The following is a 20,955-nucleotide window of genomic DNA, read 5'->3' as shown; positions in this document are numbered from 1 at the left end:
ACCAGTACATATAACCAGTTTAAAGCACTAAATCTGCACCTCTTTTTTCTCTCGGTGTATAAGTTTATGAATCGTCAGTCGGTTTGAGAATGAATCGCTTTTTCTTGGGTGTCTGGGCCATGGCCCACGATATTGGTCGGCGTTTCGGGGCGTTTACAACGCTTTTGGTATCTTGTATTTATTTAATTGACGTTTGTACGTGTTGGTATTATAAAATGATCAGGAGGCGAGCTCGGCGGCTGGGTCGCTCTTTGGAGGTTCTAGGCCCACAGGTCCAGGTCCAGTGGCCTCTCTGGGGGCAATTATGACAGCATTTGGGGCGTTGCTGGACATGCATGTGGGGGCAATAGATCGCCGTCGCCTTGCAGTTTCTGCACTTTGTTGCAGGCTCTGTGTGTGTGTGTTTGGATTGCCCTACGTGCTGGCAGGATAATTAGCCAACTCCCCACAGAACCATCTGCCTTTTGATCTGTCTGGGTGTTAGTTTATTAAGACTAAAGTGGGATTTTAATGGCCTGAAATATGCCAGGCAAACAGGAATTGCTCGTGGAACGGACTCTTGGGGATTTCTGAAGTAAAAGTGGGTAGGGATCTCAGTCGGGAGGAAGTTATGAAAATAACTCTAGACATGATTGAGTGAAACGACCCTTATATGGTAGCCCATAAAAAATGATCTAATGAGCAAATGATCTAAGGAGGTGGTTTCATATTTTTTATAAAATTTGATAATTTGAATAAATCTGTAACTTCACTCACTGAAACATACCAGCTCATGCGGCCAGCTTTCTCACGCTATAAAGATGTCAAATATCCAAAATCCAGCTAATAAATGAAAAGCAATTATAATAATTTTGTGCCTCAATCGAAAAGCCATTAGGAGCAGGTCTGATTTACCCAAAAAGAGCTGCCCAAACAGGGGAAATGAAGTTCAACAATGAAAAACTGGTAAGAAACACCGGACGTGATTGGATGATATACAACTATTTCGATCGTTCGGTCGCTCAGCAATCACAATCAATGAAGCTATTCAGGAAAGATGCTCCACCAGACCATACAGAAATTGAGTTGTAGTTGAACGCGATCTGAAAAGCAGACCAGAGTCTGGAGGAATGATAAGATCATCGCCTTGCCAACTAATAACAGGCAATGATGGCTCGCCGACGCTTTAGGATATGACTTGGCAAATTGTGCGCATTATTAAGACTCGGGGACCGAGTCGAGACGAGTTCTCTCTCTCGTTGAGATCTTTCGGATCCGATTATAGCCATTAACACATTTTGTTGCCTCGCTCAGACGGTTTTATGTCGACAATTAAAAAATCAAATAATATTTGTGGCCCTGTCCCAGAGATGATCCGCAGAAATCGGAGATCTTTTCAAATGTAAACAGATTTCGAATGTTTTGCTCTCAGCTTAAATCGAGTGAAACAAGCATTTGGGGTAAGAAATACATTTCCTGCGGACAGGTAATTAATCCATTAGCACATTTTATATATATCATCGGTAGTTTCAGTCTCTGGAAATCGATGCGATAAACTAAACAAACGAGGGATTCAGTTATTGGGCTTCGTTTGGTTGCACCTGTTTGTATCTAATAGTGATTGTGCTGATCTAAGCTAATACAAAAAAAACTGGAATCAACAAGTAATCTTCGCTCTCTACCGCCAATTTCATCATTTGCGTTAGCGTTTATAGAAAATATTTTGCTGTCATCGCGGACTTGCTTTTTGGCACTTAGATGCGATATTTACAAATGTATCTAGGCATATATACGTGTATATTATAAATCATACATGGGGTGTGAATAGGAAATTGCTATGAACATAAATCTGGGAATGAGCTAGATTAAGCACGAAAATATTTGTAGCCCACATATGTGTTTTAAAACTTATTACTCCCATGATAGGTTTTTCTGTGACTTTTGCTACGGATGTATAAGTAAACCGATATGCCCCTACCCCATTTTCCATAACTCGTATCACTGACAGGAAATCTTTAACCCAAATCAAATTTAAAGAAAAAGACAGAGCTTGTTGGAAACTTCGGTGATTAATGTGTACAACTAATTGAGGATTTTCAAAGTAAGCCCAACCCGTTCCCGTTTTACATCGTTGGGTGTGTGCCACTTTCATTTCTACGTACTGTACTGTTCCCCCACACAGTGATCGATTTGTACAAACAAAATGCCAGAAGATAACAATATAATATATAATAATTGATTAAAATTGAAACGCCACATTATCGTATAGAAAGAAAACCACTCGTAATTCAATGGAATTTCATTTTTTTTTTTTTGTGCCCATTGAGAGAAAAGGGAGGGAGAGGACCGCACACCCAGATTAGATTACTGCAAATTGACACATTTTTCTGGCAGTTAGAAAAGTTGGGTACAAAAAAGTTGGAAAACTGTCACTCGAGCGGATTCGTTGCGCTGCATTCAGCCACATTTTCTCCGTTTTTCCTGACGAAATGTGTGCGGGGGCTGCTGCCACTGATGATTGCCATAATGAGCGCATTAAACGCTCAGTTCCCCTTCACTTTGTTCTAGGCTGCGTAACGCATTATCCCTTTGAGTTCCATTGTTATGGTTTCAGTAACGCCTCTTCCTGGTAACCAAACTCCTGCTTTTTGTTACAGATTCGTACCGCTCATACACCTCGGGACCCTCTGAACCTCCCTTCACCTGGCGGCAAGAACATTGCATGATTAGCTCTAATAATCCCGATTTGAACATTAGGTGCGCGCCTATTAATGGACCCAGGATATCTCAAATATTCGGCGGGGGTTCTGGCAAGAGCATACTAACGTTTTATTCACCGGAAATGAAGGCAGAAATTTATTTTCCCCATTTCAGGAATGCTTTTAGTAGTTCTATATGCATTCAGGATAACATGTTATTAATGGGTCTAAGATTGTCTGAGGATTTATGTTTGCTCACCAAAAAAAAGGAGAACAAGTATAAAAAGTTTGGTTTCAAGAAAACAAATTATTTCGTTTGAACTAATAACCAGACATTTCCAAGTTTTGTGTACAAGATTCATTTTGCTAATCATTTTTTAGTCCCCGAGTTGGGGACCTTAAATAATTTTTATTCCATCATATATCACATTTTAGCCATCAGCGCTGCATTTGTGCGACTCAACACCCAAACTAATCACCAATAATCTGTATCTAAAAGCGTCAATCATTCGGCTGCCAAAAGATACAAATGTATCTCGGCGAGTGTGGGCATACAGAATCTTTGATTAATAGAAAAATACCCACTCGCAGCCAAAGTTTCTGCTGCTTTTTATCATCAACCCACCCAGATGGATGCAACTTCAAGCTGCAGAGGCAAAAAAAAACTTATGAATTCTGTTGGTCTGAGGTATCCGAGTATCTGTCTCCGAGGCGAGCGAGTAAAGTGCTTAAAAAGACATAAATTAAACACTCGGCTACCTGTCATCATCATCCACACATCGTGTCGGCATCACAAAGCTTTGATTTCAACCGGGCTTACCCTGTCCCCGCCCCTCGCAGCCCTCAGTACCCTTCAGTCCCATCCTCATTGTTGTCGAGTGTTGTTGTGTCGTGTATCCTACACACAACCTAACAATTAAGCCTCTCCTCTCGTACACTCGCGGTCGCACAAAAAGTGCATGTAAAATAAAAGTTGCAACACCACGGAATCCAAGTGTTTAAAGGTGGCACCAAATTAGAAGTCATGCTCTAGAAGTTGTTTAGTCTAAAACTAACTTCTATAGAACACGAGCAAGCGACAGTAAACTCTCAAAGAAAAACACTTTTAAATGTTCCTTTACAATCCCTACGTGAACTGCCGTACACCGTGATTCGTGATATCACTGATTACATTCCGAATTACACTTGATTACACTCCGAAATCTAGTTATTATTTCTGTAAATGGTTTTTATTCAGTTGGTTTTAACTTATAATCTCAGCTTTAATCCCCAGCATTGTTTTACAGTGCTGTCTACCTAGCTTATTGTCAAATGCCCTGGTCCCCTGTTTTTTCATGTTACTGCTGCTGTTGCCACACATAAAATAAAATGCGTTTTTAATTTGCAGATGCGCGTAAAAACGAAGTGCAGACTGGGTGGTTAGAGTAAAGAAAAAGTTTGCATCTGTTCGCTGCGTCTCGGTTTTGGTTTTTATTGTCGCCGCCTTATGGATGGTATGGAAATTATTCGCAAGTGGCAAAAGTTATGCCAGCCGTCAGGCCAGCAGACGGGGCGTGGCAAAATGTGGCATAGTGATGGAGATGAAGCCCCAAGAAGAGCTGCAACAACCACCTGTCTCTGCGACAGGTGCAAAGTTTGGATGAACCAAGTCGAATGGATGAGAAGTGCCGAGAGCGGCAGCAATTTACGGATATCAATAGGTCTAAAGAATGAGGAACATTTAAAGAAGGAATTTCAAGGAATTCAGTATAATATTCCATTAAAAGACAGTCCATTTTGAAGCTTATAGAAGAGAGAAGCTAATTTTCGAATTAAAAAATAGCATACTGTAAGTAGGAACATACATAAGTTAAAGTATTTGAGGACAAACACCATTTTTTATTGAATAGAATGTTGTCAAAGCCATAATATTTTCAAAGGAATTCAAAGGAATGTTTAGGTGTACCTGAAGAGTTCCAACACCCGATAACAATTTGCTAACACAATGTAAATGCATTGAAATTTCCGATCACTCAGGGTAGATTCAGTTTACTTTGAACATTATCTGTTCATGCTTATTCCGCCAAACAAACCATAAATATCCCATCTATTCCCCACATTCCTAAGCCCCACAAACGAGTCGTGAGCCCTGCGACATTGACAATCCCCAATTGCAACTTCCCACTGCAACAAAGGAGGAAACCCCTGCTTTTTTTTGCCAGTCTGCTCACATGTGCGTAAGCGTTGTATCTCCATAGCCAAGTTGCAGATAACAGAGACATTCATGGGGGATAGGACAGGATGGCTTAGGATGTGGAGGGGAAATGCCTCAAATGCCGGCACAATGCGAATAAAAAGCGGAGGCAGCTACGACGACAGCGACATTTGGCTCCCCTCGAACCTAGGCGTTTTACTTTGGGCTCAGAAGTTGCCCGTGGGTAATGAAATATTGCCGTGTGCCAGCGCCTGCGCCTCCTGACTGACTACCAATGCAGCCCCATTCTGCACGCCGCCCCCTTTGAATTGCAAATGTTTGCCGGCAACAGCTGCTGTTTCTGCCGCTTCTGCTGATTTTGCTGCTGGCGGGGATATGTTGTTGGTGTAGGTTGACAAACAAACATGCCAGCGCATAAAACAAAAACATCATGCAGAAGGAACCAAGGGGCACTGAGAAAAATAAGGTTACTTCTAAAATGAATTAAAATTTTATCTGATTTATGAATTACTTTCAATATTATAATGATCTTAACTATATAGGTTTAACTTTAAGGTCAAGTACTGAATTAAATTATTTTCTCTTTCAAGACAGCAAGGTACTCTTAGATTTGTATGTTTTTACCCAATCACAATCTTTTGTTTTTCTTTTTTTACAGTGATTGAAGAGCAGCGGCAGCAGCAGCGGCAAAAGGAGTCAAAGTCAGGAAGAGAAGCACTTGAATCGCCGCCTCCTCGACTGCCTTTCTCGCCTGCTTTTGGTCTCCGGGTTGCACTTGAAAAAAGCGACTGCCGCATGCCTCACCTGCCCGATATCCTCACCTCGGCTCAGCTGGCTTCCTTCTATTTACCTCTTGAACATGAGTCGAGACTTACGAAATTCGCATTCACGTTTTGGCTTTTTACCTTTGCGCCTATTTATCATCAAATGCAGAAACGAAAGATGGAGCACATGGGTTGCCAAGAGGAGGAAGGAAGCGGCGGAGAGCAGGATGAGGCCAGCTGCTTAAGGGGAAAAGAATATCGAGGAATATACGGACATGGGATACCCTTTACTCCTGTGTATTCCTGTTATTTTTACGCGAGTGTTTTATGGGCTTTTCTGATTTTTTAAATTGCAAATATTGCATTATTATTGCAGAGCGGAAAGTTATGTCTTTCATAAATGGGTTTCCATTTCCATATTGTAAAATCAGTAGAGTAAGAACTTGATCTCACGATGGATGATCACTGGGCTTTTATGGTGAAAGCAGTAGAAAAAGTGGCAGTACCCCGGCCCTAAAAGGCAGAGTATCAATGGCATAGCTGCCATGCAAATGCACTTGAGTAGAAAAACCAACGACGTCGACATGTGATACCATTTAAACCTGGGGAATGGGAATGGGAATGGCAATGGTACTGGTACCTTGACTCCGACTTCTCGACTGGCCGGGAACGTGGTCCTCCATGGCAACATGACCATGTGGCGGACCAAGTCCGAATGCAATCAGGCAAAATTGTTGCCAACTGTGCTCCGCATTCCAGAGAGCCTGCTCGACTTCTTCTGCCAACGCTGTATGGGTGTGTGTCCGAAAATAGCGTGAGAAAGCAAAATATTGATTCAGGGATTCAGGGATTCAGGAACCAAGGAGGCAGCAGCAAGGAGCTGCGGGTTCCTCATCCGGCGATATGCAAAGCGCGATTAAATTCCTTAGCCGCGGCCCGAAAAACCGGCTCACCAGCTCCTGCTCCTGCTGCTTCCCAACTCCCTCTTGCAGGCAAAGGTGCTAAATGAAGTTCTTAATTAAGTGCGAGTGGCAGCGAGAAAAACGAAAAGGGAAAAGGGAAAGGGTCCCCAGAATGGGCAGAACGAGTTTTATTGGCACATCGTTAGCTTGGGGATCCTGCATTTATTGCATAATTTGTTAATGAGCAGGGAGTGGTGGGGCGCAGAGAGTTCGCAGACACGCTTCGTGGCAAATGACAAATTAGCATTGGAATTGGTCGAAAATCGAGCGCGTGAGAATGGAATGTGGTTGGGATGGGAAATAACCAGACATATATGTATGTATGTAAGCAAGGATGATGCACTCTACTTGAACTTATCTTATCGCTCTTGTTTGCTGGTTGGTAACCCAGTATCAGATGATTTATAGAGCGAGTATAACACGAATATCCCCTGATTCATCTAATCATAATAAATTGGTGAACTATATTCAAGTTTTGGGAATAAATAAAATTGTAGTTCAGTTCCACAACAAATAAATCAAGAGCAACGGAAGGAAACTACAAGTTGGAAAAAGGTCACGACATATTTTAGCAATATTCATGCCCAATTTTCAACCTGTCCCAACAAATTTGCCCGTTCGTTATTACTTCTTTTTTGTAGATCTAAGCTAGCCACAGGTATAGACCTTCATAAATTACAATTTCATTAACATTTGCCAGGTGGAATGCCCCACCTTGGCAATGCCGAGGAACACATAAATAATAAAAACAAAAGGGGGCAAGAAGAACAACTGAAAAACTGAAAAACTGATTATGATTGGAGTGGGACCGAGAGGGATGAAGTTCGAAGACCGGGCGATCCTCATAATTAAGCGACATTTGCCGGCATGACGTGCAACAAGCTCGAGATTAACATAAATTTCCAGATACCCGAAGAGGGAACTCGAAAATTTTATGGACCGCAACAAAGTAGAGGAGTGTAGAGCTAAAAGGAGAAAAGGCCGAAAAAGTGCGCAACCCGCGCACCTGTCAAGTGAAGATAAAAATACAAATTATGATTATTATGTACTTGACATCACACAATACAAGTAGGGATATAGCGAGGGTAAGCGTTGGCGTGTGGTAATTGGTGGCGATGAAAATATTTCCGAGCCGTCTTCTAATTATTAGCGCTAATTCTTTGTATATGAAAAAATCTCATCCCCTTGTTTTCAAGTGTCGAGTGTCTCGCCGTTGATTGAAAGATGTGCCTAATTGATAGTCGAGCACGAGGCTCCTTTAAAAAAGCGGCGAGCGAGTGAAAAAGACAAGATGAGACATCATCAAGTGCGTGTCATTGTGTAATTTGGGCTTGATTATTATTAATTTGCAGACGCCGCCAGCGTTGAGGTTTTAAAACCGAAGCTGATGAAGAGGGAAATCGGGGAAGGCCTCAGTTTGATGAGAAGGTCTCTCGACCGCAGGCCAAAAAAGAATTTTTATTTGATTTGCTAATGAACGGACCGGAGGGGTTTTAAGCTGATAGATCACAGGAAATGGTAGACTTACTTAAACTGTTTCGACATCGAAGAGAAAAGCTATGCGGATCGCTGGGAACTTACCTGTAATGAGAGCAAAAGAAAATTATTTTAGATTAGATGTTGAAATTGTACGAGATCAATTTTAAGTGCGGAAGATCATGCAATGGCTCCATACAGAAACCATAATGGTGCTTTGGAAAATGGTTAAAATTAAAAAAATAAGCTTTCTTTGGTTGGTAATTTATTTTAATGATTTCTAATAGTTTCTAATACAATAAATAATTGTATAATTTGAAATTATAAGCTTGCAGCGTAAGATAATTAAACGTTGTGTTTTTGCCTGCAATTCTCTAAGGATTTATGCTTTGCTTTGCTGAAATCGCCAGAGTTTGCCACAGTTCAAAGACTTATTTCTTCGCTGAAACCAGACAATTGACTGTTCCTCTTCAAGTCGCTCGGCAACCAATCTTTGGGCGAAAACCCCTTAAGAAACTTCAAAAGTCTAGCCGGGTCTGGGGCGGCGTCTCCTAGTTATGGTTTTTTATTCTTTCTATCTTTGCGCCCAAGAAGGGCTTCGACATCAAGAGTCAAAAACCCAAGTTCAGAGGAAAAGAAATATGCACAGACGAGTCCCACAGAGAGTTGCGTTTTACAGCAATCTCATGTAAGTGCCACCATGTGGCCATAATGCAGTCGTGTGTGTGCGTGTGTGTGCACAACACCTTTTACCAAGAAACAACAGCAACAACAATTACAGCAGTCATCACCTTTGGTGGTTTCCAGTCGTCGTCGTCGTCGGCGCCCTGTGAACCTGCTGAAAGTCTCAGCTCGGCAGAAAACTACCTAAGCAGCCCGAAAATAACCGAGATACATGTAGTGATGTGCCGTAGACGGAGATGGAAAAAGAGATCTATAGAGAACCCTTTTCCGGGGCTGGGGCAGGGGCAGGGTAAGGGGGCGGCCTACAGGTGGGGGAGTGGCTGCGGCAAGCGAAAGACTCGTTGTTTATTGTCTTACGTCTTGGAAGTTATAAAACAAAGCGTCAATTGACTGCTGCCGTCTGACTCTCAATACTGCTCCTGCTATCGGGGTTCCACGGTTTCTGGCCCCTGTGAAATTAACATGAATGTTTACCCCAAAAAAATAAAGGGAAAACTACTCCTTTTTCGCCTCTGTAGAAGCCGACAAACCCAGGGGAATGGGCAAAGGGCAAGAGGAACTGGCAGTGGAGGAAGTCAGGATGGTCACAAATCGAATAACAAATTGTTTGGGAATCGAAAGTGGTCAGAATGAATTAATAAACTTTAAACGGGGTATATTAAGAAATTATAAATACAACAGTTGGTGCTGGCAATCTGTAAGGATTAAGTTCCAATTAGAAAAATAAAATCCCTTGGTTTTTGATGCGGATATCAAATATATAAAAGTTGGCTCCGTTATATCTCTGAAAGTACTTTTAATAACATGTTATCCCTTCAGCACAAAAACTCAACTTTCATCAAGAGATATGTTGTTAATATCATCTTTCTCAACTTAAAAACAATCCCAGATAATTGAAACCCCCAAGTGAAACTGGGCCAATCGCCAGCATTTAAGCAATGTCCAGAGCTCAAAAGAAATCTGAGAAATACCGACAAGAGGAGCCACATCATTACATTGTAATGTCTCTACCCCCGTGAGGCCCCCAATTCGACAATTTCGCCTCCTCGCTCGTCGATCCTTAATGGCTGCAAAACACGCGTCTTATAACGGTTTTAATGAAACACATAAATTCAGGTTGAGTTCCTTTCGAACGCCTCAGAAAAATCAGTCGACTTGGGTGAGCCCCACACTGCAATTCAGGCGATCTGAAGACCTCTCTTCTCGGATCCCCTTTTTCTACTCGATTGACTCGTGAGCGTGAGCAGTTTACTTAAAAATATCTTTCCAATGGTTTGCATTTATTTTTGTTGCGTTCAACAACGCTTTTCTCCATCTCACTTATTAACTGCAATTTTGCTGCCTGAATTACCAAATAATCAAAGCCAAAATGGAAGAGATTTAAGAACATTTTTGGGCTGCAGTAAATCAAAACGGGATATGGAATTTGTGGGCGAAAAAGGTATGTGTTTAAGCAATGTTAAGCTATATCTGAATACGTAATAAAATTGTAAATGAAACAATTAAAATAAACACATATAATTGCATTCCTCACAAAAAGACTAAAACACTTTAAAATATATCTACCAAGAGTAGTTTAAAGCACTATGCTCCAAACCATATCCTTTTGTAAGTGGCTATCCTTTTTGCGCAATTTACGAGGCAAAAATGAATGGAAATGAGTTACAACGATGGATGATGCCGACAAAAGATATGCCTCTCTGACTGAATCTCTGCGCCCTGGCCATAAAGAATCCAACACTATGGAAGGCCACTCAACTGTGAAACAGGTAACCCGAAGGAGGGCGAACGGACGGACAAGCGGACTGGCGGACAGACGGACAGCGGACAGGATACGGACACACGAGCAGACGTCGGTAAAACTACAAAAAAGAATCGAGTCGAGTCGCGTTCAGTTTGCTTTGAGGTGAAAGAAGAGATTTTCCCCATTCCAGCCGACTTTTTTCTGATTCCGTTTCTGGTCTTTCATTTGATTTCAATGAACTGTCTTTCCTTGGACGCAGAATGTTGCAAGTGCGGACCGAGAACAGCCAAAACAAATAGCTGATAAAAAATGCAATTTGTATCTATGGGAGACAGATGCAAGTACGGAACGGAGCTGGTTATAGGACAACTGATACTTTAGTTTGCCTAATGCCAAAATCAATAGCACACAAAAAAGGACATTTTCCTCTTGTGGGGATTTCGTTGTTTGCGTTGTAATTGTAAACCATTTGTCAGCAACTTTTCTATATAGTTAATTTTCCCTCTCTCGCTCATTCTCTCCTTTTCCCTTAAGTTTTCCATTTCCTTTCTCCCAAAAGATGCCGGAAATGTCTTTATTTGCCTTTGAATTCAATAGTACGAGCCTGTAGTCGTTTGTGTACTTTATGTGTCATTCTGCTTATGGGATTTAGTTTCTGCTTCCATACTTTTTCAGTTAACCAAATACTCAGTTGAGCTCAGACGCACAGATACCGTTTACTTCGCAATTTGTTAATTTAATATGAGTAATACTCTTAAGTAGCAATAGTTATTTTCGAGTTTGTGTCTACTTTTTAAAACGCCCGAGATTTTCCCACGTCCCACAAATTAAGTGGTTTACTATCGACAATTTTTGCCAGCTGAAATTCTCTCATTATACCATAACTTAGCCCAAGACAAGTTTCACTTAGTAGCAACTATCTCATAACCATTTAAAATATAAGCTTTTATAACTTGATTATTATTTGACAGCTTCCTCATGCAAAAACTCCTCCGCAAAGAGAGGAGCAAACCCATCTCCACATTCATTTGGAGATGCGTGGGTAGGGTCCAAAAACCCGTTTAACTCATATCCAAACTATAATGCCAAGCGCCAGATTTGAGTTGAAGTCTTCCTATTCAGCGGGCTCATCTTCATGTGGGTTGTTGTCTCTGAAATTTATCGCTCATCGTTTTCGACTTCTACGCATTTGTGTTTTGATTTTTATTTGGGGTTTTGCTTTTTTATAATATTACCTGGCCTTTGTCAAAATTAGTTTCCATTTTATTATCAGCACCTTATAGGAGGAGATAGAGGAGGCGCTGACGGGTTTCCGGTAGCTTTTGGTCAATAAAACCCACAAATTTATGACCTCTGAACAACGCTCCCCGCCGTCGTGGTAAAATATTTTATATACAAAATTAATTTTCGAATTTTTTGTGGGTATTTTTTTACGGCCGTTTAATGTGTTTTATGCCTGGAGGTCTGAGGCATAATGAAATTGTCAACAAATTTAATGGCATGACGCAGGGTGAGAAGGGGGCAGATTACACAGTCTGCATTCTTACTCTGCACAAAGGCCATCTCCTTGAGTTGATCCAGGGTAATCTGCCCTCCATACACAAAGCAAATTCATCTGTGCACTTGAGCTCAAGACGTATAAACAGAAACTGGACCAAAACTAATTGAATACCATTATTTGCCAGATTAGGACAACGCATAACAAATGGGCAAGGTTAGGCGGAGATTTGCATGGCGAACCCTTAACGAACTGTACGAAATGGAAGCCAGGCCTGTTGGCCAGGCAATTGCATTTTATTGTAATAGCCGAACACTAAAAGGAGATCAGCGCTGCTGGAAAACGACCTTTGACGATGAAGTCCCAGTCTGGGCCTGCGGATAAGAGCCCTCTCATCGGAACTCGGACCTCGGTCCCGGCTCTTTAATGAACTTTTAGGCACGCACGTAGACGACCGGCATTAATTACAGACTCACTGCGAGTCGGAGAGTCGGAGAGTTGGAGTTTGGGTTCGCATCTTGATTTTCCGAGGGGCCAGCCGGCCAGACATTCTCCGGCGTAGCCTCCATTCGCCGGGCCGTGTTATCTGCAAACGGGCCATCAAAGTAGGTGGCGCAAATTAACAAATCTTTCATGTGACCCAATTAAATCAACTCGAACCCAGCGACCGGCGGCTTCAGGTTCTCCTGAGCTGTTGGCCCCGGCAATTTGGCATTCGTCATGCTCGCCAGGCAATGAAAATAACCGAAGGCACTCGCCGGTGCCTGGATTCTGGATACACATACAAATATCATATCATGTTGGGACTAGGAAGACATAATAAAAGGCAAATAAACTTCCAGTTTATATGCTTTCGGGCACTGCAGTTTTTTTCAGTGTTATGTGCCATGGGAAGATTGAAATCTGTTCTGAGGGGAAACCAAGGATCGTCTGTGACCAACTGGTGGTTGATGAGGGAGTCGGTGCATCAAAATGGGTAATGAGGATCTCTAAAGAAGAGGCCACTGATTTGCCACAGAGAACTAATTCAAGGTTTACTTTTCTGGATCATTTGCAGGCGGATCGGATTCAATGCCGATTATTCAAGGTTTTTAAGGACCAACAACGGGAAAAATAGAGTTTAGTGTAACGCAAAAATAATTCAGAGGGACTTGTATTTAGTTATGGTTCACACTGTTTTATGAAAGTAAAACTATCATACCATTCTCCCTGGACCTTGAAACATTTTAACTGTTTCAAAATGAACCACTTTTGCAGCTTGGTATATCTAGATTGCTTTTCCCAAGATGTTATTATTTTTAAAAGTTTTCCCAAGAAAAGTGTTTCCACGCATTTAATTACCGTCTGCCCTTATTTTCTACTTATTCTTAGTTAAGATATCTTAACAAAGTTTTCAAGAACCGCCCACTCTACTTTTCCCTCGGCTCCGTACTCTACTTAAATCTTTTGCAAACTTCGCTTTCTTGGCATTCCTAGACTGGAGAGCCGGCAGAGAAGAGTCTTAACCCACAACATGCTCATTATGTAAATGCTGGCTGCCTCCTCCCAGCTGCCACTCCCCCTTTTCTGCCGTTTCTTCTCCTGCACTTTGCCTACTATTATTATCTAGAGTCGGCATTTATAACTTTGTTGTAGTTGTGAGTTTGTTTCGCTTGTTTGTTTGCACGATTTAATGCTTCATTTGCTCGAGACTCAAAAGTGGGTGAAGCTAAAAAGGTTTGAGATTTGCGGGAGGGTCTTTGGGGGGGCAAAGAGTTTCCCAGTGAAGTACCAAACAAGGTAGTGGAGTCTCGGCCACAGCTTCATACTCGGCTCTTAGCTGGCTAACTGCTTAATTATCTTTTTGGTCAAATGGAGCCGCCAAATGGCTGAGACCCCTGTGCCCCCGACTACCCATCCTCTGGCTTATTAATAAACATGTTAAATGTAATTGTTATGCGGCGCTACCATTTTAGAGGCGTGGCTAATTGCTGGGCTTTAAGTTATGTAATTACCCAACCATCTACTGCGTAATCTTTGGTACAGAAATGAAAATCGGACCGTGAGAAAAGGTAACAAGATTTTTAAAATAACTATCACCAAATATGTTACCCATTCTTTGCCCATATTAAAATATTGTATGTCATGTTAATTTTCAAAACTGAAATAGCTTCTGCAATACGGTATTACAACGTCTTCTTAGCACCAAAAATGAAAATCAAACCGTGAGAATGGGTAACCACATTTTTGGAATATCTTTGGCATAGGGAATATCCTTGAAAGGCATTCTCTTGGTCTTTACGCAGAGGTGTTGGGGTAAACTTGGTCCAGCGAAACCACAAAAATAAATTAACAACAAAATGCCACCGCCATCTATCTCTTTTTAGCCCTGTTAATGCATCTCCTTCTTTCTTTGGCTGCACTCCCGAAAAAGGCATTTCAACGATGGCCATATATGAAAGTCATTGCTTCAACTGTTCCGATGGAATGAAGGCACGAAATGGACTCGGAATGCAACGAGAACGTGTTTAAGGAGTTGAGACCGCGAAAGAGACAGCCAGATGAGTAAGGAAAGAGACAGCAACTAAGGTGAGACCACACAGGCAAAATGTTATCTCGCTCCATAAAGTGGCCACGTTTGACCTGCTCGAGATGACTGGGAATGTTGGAAGTCTGGCCGAGAGTCTGGGATTCTCTTCTCTACCTATTTTTGGTATCCTCCACCGACACTTGCCGGCAATTAAGTCGTTGGCTCAGCCACGATCGTTCACTCTGCCCCGGTTTCGTTTTCATTTTATCCCTTACTCGAATCCAACTTGAATCATCCGCGATCCACAGGATTCATTCTTAGAAAATTTGCTGACGATTCTTTTGGCTTTTGTTGTCACAGTCACAGCAGCGGCTGGCTGCCGCATGGGAGATCCCATTTCTGTCAGCATCGTCAGCTAATTACGCGAAATTGCCCAGATCTCCGAGATCTTTAGTGCGAGAAATCTCAGCAAGTGTTGACTTTGTAGGCGAAATGTCTGGAATGCCAGCACCGATCAATGGATCAGATACCACCAGCTGGATTTTGAGATCGCCAAGCGCTGATCTCTCGATGGTTAAGCGCAGCCCCTAGGAGCTGAGTAATTGTTATGGCATATTATGGGGCGAGATCGCGTGAAAGAGTTTGCTATCGATCATGATCGCCTTTTATAAGTGGGACCCCATGGCAAGCATTTGGTTTACCAGGTGTTAGGTGATCTAGTTTAGTGGGTTATCTGGGGTGCTCAAGCTTTTGGATCGCTCGTTAATGCTTGTTTGCTAATCATATTCGACAATTATCGCTTTTGAAGAAGTTTGGTGTCATTAAACCTAATAAGTTCATTAATAACTTCATAAGTTTTAGTTTTCATATTACCAAAGACAAATTCCAACATGCGGATTCCAATATGTGATAAACGCACCATTTATTCCCTCAATGACCCCATAAACAAACACCAGACAGCAACTCCTACTCGTTTATATCCCCGCCCTATCTAATCTGCATTCCAATCGAAACCCAAGCCGAATCCCAAACCCAAACCCAAACCCAATTCTCCGCCATACAATGGTCAACAATTGCAGAAGTATATATCACATGATCACACGCCGACGACGCCGATGAAGATGATGATGATTTAGTGCCATATAAACCGCTCGCTTCGTTTCTTCCTTTTACACGGCCAAGGAATGCGACAGTGCAAAAAAAATTAAAGAAAAGGGCCCAGAGAGGGAGAAAGAGAGAAACGGAGAGAGCGAGATGGGGCCATTCAGTTTTGGTTGCTGGAAAATGATTAATAGTCATGCGGCGGTTGCCTTGAAGCGGGCGGGTTGAGGGGCGGTCGGGGCAGTCGGCGGATGCAGTGCAGCCAGTGGAGACGCCATCGAAGTGGAGCAACCGTGCACGGAAATAAAATTAATGAAGATTCGGTGATTCGTATATTGGGCACATTACAGTGATGTTAGAATAAGTCAAATTTATTTCTGAATACGACTAAACTCATATGAAGAGGTAACAAAATTTTTAAATTTCGTAAAGCAAATGTCCAATGATTTTTTCTCAGTGCGGGAAAGCACCATCCACAGCAGTGCAGTAAACTAAAATCAGCTCTGTTGCAAATTTCTTTTGGCAAAATTCAGACAAAGATGGGTAATCTATGCGAAAGAGATGCAGCACAAGAGGAAGCAAGGTGATCATTTCTGTGTGGGAATTTCGTTGGTTGGCTCGAAAGAGTATTCAATACCTTATCTAAGGGTTATACCAAAGAAGTAGTTTCGATAAGACTTAAAATACCATTTTTATTTATTTTCTATTACCAACATAACTTGCTTATTAGCAAATAAGAAGATAATTATATTTAACGAAACTAAGAAAATGCTATTTAAACAATATTTTCTTTTATTGAAATCACAGTTAAAGGGTATTTTAAGCTGCGATCTACGATATTCCATTTGCATTGAGTCTCTCTTGCCCGCTCCCCTGGTATTATTTTTAACGATTTAATGTTTTGCGAACTGTTTAAATTGTGCAAACAATTTCAGCTAAGTGCCTGCCTACCAACGATGATGATGGCGAGCCGAGGACGTTGGTCAGGGGGTTAGGGTTAAAGTGGGTTCGCACAGCTTTTTGATGTGGTACAGGAAGTGCATCTTTAATGAAGCGTTTAAGTGGCAGCTGTAGTTGTTGTTTGCCGTGGTTGTTGTTTGTGCAGCACGGAAGGTGTCATGCAGTTGTTGTTGCCGAATGTTTGTTGCTCTTCATGGTTCAATGAAAGGAATGCGCCCGAAGTGTGAAGATGAGAGCGCTGGGAAATTGGCCAAAAACACTTAAACGTGACTAACCGAAGTTTTACTTATGTATAAAATTTCCGCTTGGGTAATATGTTAATGGGTTTTGGGTTTTAGGTTTTAACATATTTAGTTGTTTCAAAACATTTTCTTGCATTTAAATTACATAATTATGTAATCAAATCTAACTTTCTAATCCTAATATACTCATACTCTAATCCTATATTCAATAAAAGTTCAACCTTAACCAATTTTCAGAACTTCCCTACGACAATATGATGGCCCCAAAAAGTCTACGCTTCGTAAACTAGTTCCCTCTCTCTTCTTACGTCAACTTTTGTTGGAATCACTTATCATCGCCAATGGAAGTTTGGCTTTATCAGAGCCACAGCCTCAGCAGTTAGCTGGCCTACAAAACCACGACACTCCAACCAGAGGCCCTATAAACAGCTATCGCAAAAGTAGTTCCCAGTTAAGCAATTTGAGAAGGCATGGGAAAAGAACAGGTCGGAAATTTTATCTAAATGCTGGCGCTTATCAGGCGGACAAGGTGCGGGGGGTGGGGGTCAGGTGAATGGAAGGGCAATGGAGAGAAGTGAACGAGAGGAGAGGACGCAAAACAAGAATTTATGACTCACACGATGAAAGATGGAAAGAGAGGCTGTGCACCGAAAAAAAAAGCGATGTATAGAATTACGGAATTTTTGCTTAGCACATATATATACATAAGTAATCTTTTATAACATTTTTATTTCCTATTATTAGTTGAACCACTGAGTCACAAGCATGTATTCAAGTGTCTATTTACATTTTATTATTCATCGTTGCTCTTTAAAGGAACTTGAAAAACTAATCACAATGCTATTTAGAGCTTAACATTAATAATTTGAGTGCATTCGTTTTTTTTTTTGTGGCCCAAGAGGAGGGGGATCGAGTTGATCGGAAAGTAAAAGGTTCACATAAAAATGCCGACAGAGAATAAAAATCCTGAACTGCATAATTTAAACGATTTCAATGACACCTTGATTAATATCAAAGACAACACAAAAGGGAACTCGAGAACTGACCACTCTACCTGTTGGCCACCCCGCCCCCTCATCGGCCCCCCTCCCCCACAGGCATTTCCATGAAATTATGAACGAAACGCAACGCAAGGCAACGCGCAATGCATTTGACCAAAAGATAAAGAATAAGGAAAACATATCGGGAGGGAAAAAACCAATCAGGCAACGTTGAAAACCAAAAATAAACAAAGGCAGGGCGCAGGTAAAGGGCCAAAGGAGGGGCAGGGGTATACGCAGGAGCAGGGGGGAGGGGCAAAAGGGCAGAGGCTGCAACAGTTTACCTGGCAACAAATCAAACAAAGAGAGACAAAGAGATAGGGAGAGCGACTGGCAGCGACGAAGAGAGGGCTGCGCAACTTACTGCAATTAAGCGTGATTAATTCAGGATTTATACAAATTAACTAAAACCCACAGGCGATCGAGGCCGAGTCTAGGTCCTCCCCCCTCCCCCTCCCCTTCTACGCCGTCGAACGATGTGTAAAAGCGGTGTGACAACATTTTTGCTCTTGCACTAGGCAAACAGCCTGTAAATGGGCTCCACAGTCGAAGATCTTTAAAGGGGAAAAATGCTGCATAAGGAATTTCAGTAATATTTTGAAATATTTGAAAACATTAATTTATTAAGCCCACTTAAATATTTTTATAGAAATCTGCACGGGGAATAACAAAATGCAGTGTAGTGTCAGAAATTCTTGAGTTCAGTTCACGCCAACGATGCTCTACTGTATGCCTGCGCTCTTCCCGTTTTATTTCCCTTTTTTGTTCATCGAAAAGGAATTTCTTGAGATTTTTCGTTGCGGCTGCTTCTGCCTTTTGGACTGGTCTTGGAAACTGGAACCCTTTGCCCCCACAGGGTATTAATGGGGGCGTGGGGCGGGGGAAGGAATGGGGGCTGCGATGAGCAGGCGACGCATGCGCCAAGATCTCAGGAATGGACACGCTCTCCGCGACGGACTCTCTCTTATTTGGAGCCTGTCTTGTGCTGCTGCTTATTCGCATTTCGAGTTGATTTGCCTGGAATTTTATTTCCTTCGGTGGGAGGAGGGGGCGGAGGGTGAGGAGTTCTGCAGACGCGCTGAAGGAGCAGAATGAATCACGGATTCGCCCAATTTGAACGCGAGTTCTCTTTGTTCCCTTGCGAATCAAACTTGTTTCTTATCTCCGGCAATTTACCATTGTTATGAAATATACGGTTTTTTTTCGGCCAACACCAATATTTTGGCACAATGATTTACATTAGTTTCAAGCTTTGAGTTCTTTACTACATTGCAGAGGTGAACATTAATTTTTTCTTAAATTAATTATAGTTCAATTAATATCCCTAATTAATGTACATAATTATACTTGCAAAACTTATGATTTGTTTAAATTTGAAAATCAGTTTTACCTCGATCTGAATTTCGTTATCTGTTCTTGCAATAAATATTTAGCACTTTGAGCAGTGAACAGACCGCGTTATTTATCACTGCAAATTAAAATTTGTACTGTTTTATTGACAACCATATGGGAAGGCAATAAGAGATAATTAGCCTACAAAAATACTACAGCTCTTCAAGATAATATATGTATTTTATAACAGAGGAGGGATGTGTGGGTTATTACATAATGAAATTATCTTTAAAATGTATTTTACATTAATTAATTGTACTTTAATGATCTGAACATTTCAGACAAAAGATGTAATTGTAAGTATAAATAAAATTTTAATTTTTGCAATAACGATAAATAGGGTTTTCCATTTCTCGCGCGATTTTTATTTACTATATTTTATTTAATATATAATAATAATAGCGGACTTACCGTTGCTGGGCTTCTGGGGAATTTCGATGGCATCGATTCCTCTCGCTTGGAAAATGTGTGTCACAGCACTGCAGTTCGGGCTGAATTGATCGATGATCGAGGACCCTGCCACGCCCCCCGCTGGATTGGGGGCGGCAAGGGCGGCCAGTTGGGGGGCGGGTCCATTGTCCGCTTGAGCGGCGGGCGGAAAGTGGGTGGTGAGCAGTAGTAGTAGTAGAAGAGGACTGCTGAATATCACAAGGCGGGCAGTTGTTGTTGCTGTTGCTTTTCGTCTGCAATGCATATGTTGTTGTTGTTGTTGCTGCTGGTGTAGCATTTTGATAACTCGTTCAATAACTCTCTTTATTTTGGGGGAAAGAGACAGCGAGAGGCAGGGCTAACTTCACCGGCGTTTGTTGTCGTTTAACTTCGATTGGGATTCTATTCGATTCGCTGTGATTGTGTTTGTTTTTCTTGCGGTAAATATTTTTGGCAAACGCAGACACCCACACTGAAACACGCACACTAATACTCCGTTTTGTTTGCCGGCATTATTATTATTGAAACACTTATTTTTGTCGTTTGCGTTTGTCAGTGTGCATTTTGCGTTCAGAAGCAATTGAAGTGCAACATGGCCGTCGGGTGTTATTAAATCGGGATTATTAACAATTAACAAATAGCGGCACACGCACTGCACATAGACGCACTCGCACCAACACACACGCACTCGCGACGACGAAAGGCGAATTGAAAGCAAAGCGCGAAACGCAGGAAGAAGCAGCACAGCGCGTGCTCGCGAGTCGGCTGTACAATTTTGACTGACGAGTCTCTCTGAAATTCGACTGCTTGCTGGCGATGACATTTCAGCGTAGGCTGAATCGATAACGATTGCGGGCCGCGGTTATCGATATCTATCGCATTAGAGACTTTTAAGGTATTAACAGTGTCTCTAATTATGTTAACTGCATTCCAGAATACGTTCTTCTCACTATGTAAAAAATGTTATAAATAATATAAAATAAAAAATAAAATGTGGTGAGAAATGGGGGTTCCTTTAAAAAAATATAACCTACACCATCGACCTAAAAAAAAAACTTTTGTTATTTTTGACTGCCAACATATACATAAATACATATATATAAATATACATATATAAATAAATATAAATTTGTATTCTTTATATTATGATATAATGCATATTTTGATTAATAAAATTGTAGCTAACTCTATTAATACGGTCTATTAAACGTCACAATTAAATTCAAGCAATCTGTTGAAAATGTTAAATTACAGTGCAGACATCTCATTTTATAGCATAGTC

The 20,955-nt window shown here is 41.4% G+C and overlaps 1 protein-coding gene across 1 annotated transcript in view; it reads right to left on the bottom strand.

The window, feature by feature from the left end:
• Positions 1-20,503, bottom strand: part of LOC6545838 (glypican-6) — a 38,813-nt gene extending 18,310 nt beyond the window's left edge. Inside the window, exon 1 of the mRNA XM_001972703.3 lies at positions 19,656-20,503. Within this exon, the coding sequence (XP_001972739.1) occupies positions 19,656-19,971 (316 nt within the window). The 5' untranslated portion in view covers positions 19,972-20,503. The remainder of the gene's footprint in view (positions 1-19,655) is intronic.
• Between the last annotated feature and the right edge of the window lie 452 nt (positions 20,504-20,955).

The sequence above is a fragment of the Drosophila erecta genome, unplaced genomic scaffold (assembly GCF_003286155.1).
Source record: "Drosophila erecta strain 14021-0224.00,06,07 unplaced genomic scaffold, DereRS2 tig00000021-arrow-pilon, whole genome shotgun sequence".
In the NCBI taxonomy this organism is placed as follows: Eukaryota; Metazoa; Arthropoda; class Insecta; order Diptera; family Drosophilidae; genus Drosophila; species Drosophila erecta.
The sequence above is the reverse complement of the archived record's forward strand: the minus strand, read 5'-3'. Positions and strand labels throughout refer to the sequence as shown.